Source organism: Pan paniscus, chromosome 19 (assembly GCF_029289425.2).
Source record: "Pan paniscus chromosome 19, NHGRI_mPanPan1-v2.0_pri, whole genome shotgun sequence".
Lineage (NCBI taxonomy): Eukaryota > Metazoa > Chordata > Mammalia > Primates > Hominidae > Pan > Pan paniscus.
The window spans coordinates 30,146,689-30,150,299 of record NC_073268.2 but is presented as its reverse complement, the minus strand read 5'-3'; the positions used below and the strand labels follow the sequence as shown (position 1 = coordinate 30,150,299).

The following is a 3,611-nucleotide window of genomic DNA, read 5'->3' as shown; positions in this document are numbered from 1 at the left end:
GAAATCAGAGCCCTTAATAGTTCAGTGAGGTCACTTTGCTGAGCACAATCCCATACCCTTCAGCCTCTGCTCCACAGAGCCTAAGCAAAAGATAGAAACTCACAACTTCCTTCTTTTGTAATCTGGAAATTATCCCAGGATCTGGTGCCTACTCAGCATATTCAAGGAAGGTCTTACTTCATTCTTCCTTGATTGTGACCCTGCCCAGGCCCTCTGCTCCCTATAAAAGGCAGGCAGAGCCACCGAGGAGCAGAGAGGTTGAGAACAACCCAGAAACCTTCACCTCTCATGCTGAAGCTCACACCTTTGCCCTCCAAGATGAAGGTTTCTGCAGCGCTTTTGTGCCTGCTGCTCATGGCAGCCACTTTCAGCCCTCAGGGACTTGCTCAGCCAGGTAAGACCTCTCCCTTTTTAAGGGGAGACCAAAAGAGGAATTAAGAAGAGCCATTATGTCACAGCTCATTAGGAACAAAACCAGAACTAAAGGCTCAGGTCACTGAGGCTGGTTCCCTTGATCTTTCCTGACCCCAGTTTTGGGAGGAGACAGTGGAGCCACTACAGCAGCAACCCGCCCATTGTTTGGGGAAATAATCCAGAACGAAGAACTGTTTCTCACTGTGGGTGTAAAGGACATTTCAGGCAGTAGTGGAGAGGAAGAAACTATTGCCTGAAGCTTCAAATTTTGGTTATGGTTCAGTGTACCTTCCAGAACAGTGGCTGTGTAAAGAGGATGAGGACCAAGAAGAATCTCAGCGTATGGCATAGGCTAACTCTAAAGCCCATGAGGATGAAAGACTGGGAAGCAAGGTATTGGAACTTATGTTCCCAGAGTCAGAAGTTTTGGGTTAGTAGACAAGGACTAGCTTGTTACTCAAAATGTTTCCAAACCCAGTCAACAATGACGGGCCGCAGAGTTCAATAGAGGAAAGAGACTCACAGGCAACATTGTATCTCTGGGATCTGGACTAAGACACTGAACTTGGGATGGTGACTTCTTGGTCTTTTCCTTCCTTCTCTTCTTTTCCTTACAAATGCACACTTACAGTGGGTCCTAAATGTCTCATTCTTTGCAAAATTTCTTTCAGATTCAGTTTCCATTCCAATCACCTGCTGCTTTAACGTGATCAATAGGAAAATTCCTATCCAGAGGCTGGAGAGCTACACAAGAATCACCAACATCCAGTGTCCCAAGGAAGCTGTGATGTGAGTGGACAGTGCCTGGCACCCCCATTCAAAAGTTCTGATGGACAACATAGAGAAGTCAAGATTCATGTCCATATGAGTCAGATGTATATAACTTCTATCCAAAGGGCCCTTCTACCCCATAGAGAAACTCAGTCCATGAGAAGGAGTCCATAACTGCTCTAGGATTCCCTTCTAGGGGCTTGGTGAAACTAACCCAATATCTGTAGCCAGGACCCTGGAGGGTTTCACCTGGACAGCAAGAGCAGAGCTTCCTTCTGGAGCTTCTTCCTCCCACTCTTCCCCTCCCTCCTCTCCCGGGTCTGGGTCCTTCACCTAAGGACCAAGGGCTGATCAGTTCTAGGGACCAATGGCCCACAGTCCTGTGCAGGATCTTCAAAGTGTTCCATCTAATTGTGCCCTCTCTCCCCCAACAGCTTCAAGACCAAACAGGGCAAGGAGGTCTGTGCTGACCCCAAGGAGAGATGGGTCAGGGATTCCATGAAGCATCTGGACCAAATATTTCAAAATCTGAAGCCTTGAGCCTTCATACATGGACTGAGATTCAGAGCTTGAAGAAAAGCTTATTTATTTTCCCCAACCTCCCCCAGGTGCAGTGGGACATTATTTTATTATAACATCCACAAAGAGATTATTTTTAAATAATTTAAAGCATAATATTTCTTAAAAAGTATTTAATTATATTTAAGTTGTTGACACTCTATCTGTCATACATCCTGGTGAATGTAAAATTCAAAATCCTGGTGATGTGTTTTTTGTTTTTGTTTTTGTTTCCCTGTGAGCTCAATTAAGTTCACGGCAAAATGTCATTGTTCTCCCTCCTACCTGTTTGTAGTGTTGTGGGGTCCTCCCATGGATCATGAAGGTGAAACACTTTGGTATTCTTTGGCAATCAGTGCTCCTGTAAGTCAAATGTGTGCTTTGTACTGCTGTTGTTGAAATTGATGTTACTGTATATAACTATGGAATTTTGAAAAAAAATTTCAAAAAGAAAAATATATATATAATTTAAAACTACTTAGTCTTATTCTTCTTGGGGTGACATTTAGCTGGGAGTGAGTTTTGGGCATCATGGGTGACAGTTTGGGCATGGACGGGCCATTTTTCAGGAATGTCTTTTGGCTACGCTGGACTCAACCAAGGTTCCCAGAGAACTTGGTGGGACCAGGCCAGGATGTTCCAGCTCTCTGACTCTAGTCCCTAACTTCAGCAGCCCTGATTCGCTAGCCTCTCTTGTTTCTCTTGTTTATATATTATCCAGCCTAAGGTATTTTGTTATAGCTGCCCAAAAAGACTAAGATAATCTCCATCACTCTACCCCCAACCCCAATCCCAAGAACTTGCAAGCATCCATTTAAAGGCGTGGAACCTCTTCTTTTTGACAGCCTCTTAAGGTCAAGATTCCCCTGTACTTAGTGAGCTTAGCTGAATCTTCTTACAAACATGTGACCCGCCATATTGAGCCATACATACCAGAGCTTATTATTTTTCCAGCTTATTGGAAAAACACGTCTAAGGCAAACAAATTTATTGTACTGTTGAACCAACTCTGCAGGGCCTACTGTTAATGTTCATGTAAAGATACCACAATTCTAGTATATTTGGAAGTATAGAAAGGAAAGAGATTTGGGTTCTGCTCCTAAGAATAACCTTAACTCTCTTGGTCACTTAGGGTGATATAATTTTTCCCTTCATCATTAAGATGCCCTGTCCAAAAATCAGGATTATACTGTGTCACAGGCAGGAAGTGAGAGGATCTAGCAGATGACTACACAAGTCCCTCCAGCTCTAGAGCCATGTCTCTTAGAAACAAGGTCATGTTTGTTGTCTGGGGTAGAGTGGGGAGGTAAAGTTCCTGGGATTAAAGCCATAAAGGCAGCCAGGGCCTAGCTTATTGGAAAAACACATCTAAGTCAGATACCCCTTATTTGGAGACAAGCTTTCCGTTAAAGTTCAAAGTAGTACACCCACAGTCCCAAGAGCAATAAAGCAGCTAAGTGTCAGATGGACTAGAGGGACACCTCCCAGGCAGGGTCCACAAAAAAGCTCCATCAAACTCTAACCTCTTTCTTCAATAGCTTCAAGGTCAACTGGGCACAGATATGTGGGTCCTGGGCTTCATGAAATCCTGGACCACAAATCCCAAATTCTAAAGGCAAGAACACTCACACAAAACTGACACCAGGCCACAGCAAAAAGACACAAATTTGTTCTTCTCAAATTTTACCCAGCTTCACTTTGGGATTATGTCATTATATTTCAAATGACAATGAGCATAATACACCTTAAGTAACATGTCATCTTATTTAAGTGGTTGATGTTTTATGTGCCCTGACTTGAATATATGTGTTTTAAAAATCCACATCCTTCCATAAACTGGTTCAGATCTGTAAGCCCTGCTTTGCTGC

General features: G+C 43.4%; 1 protein-coding gene across 1 annotated transcript; it reads left to right on the top strand.

The window, feature by feature from the left end:
- Positions 1 to 251: 251 nt before the first annotated feature.
- Positions 252 to 2,418, top strand: CCL8 (C-C motif chemokine ligand 8). The gene is made up of 3 exons (XM_003818005.4): positions 252 to 394; positions 1,086 to 1,203; positions 1,620 to 2,418. The coding sequence occupies exons 1-3, from the start codon at positions 289 to 291 to the stop codon at positions 1,723 to 1,725; spliced, it is 330 nt and encodes a 109-aa protein (XP_003818053.1). The 5' UTR covers positions 252 to 288; the 3' UTR covers positions 1,726 to 2,418.
- The last annotated feature ends 1,193 nt before the right edge of the window (positions 2,419 to 3,611 follow it).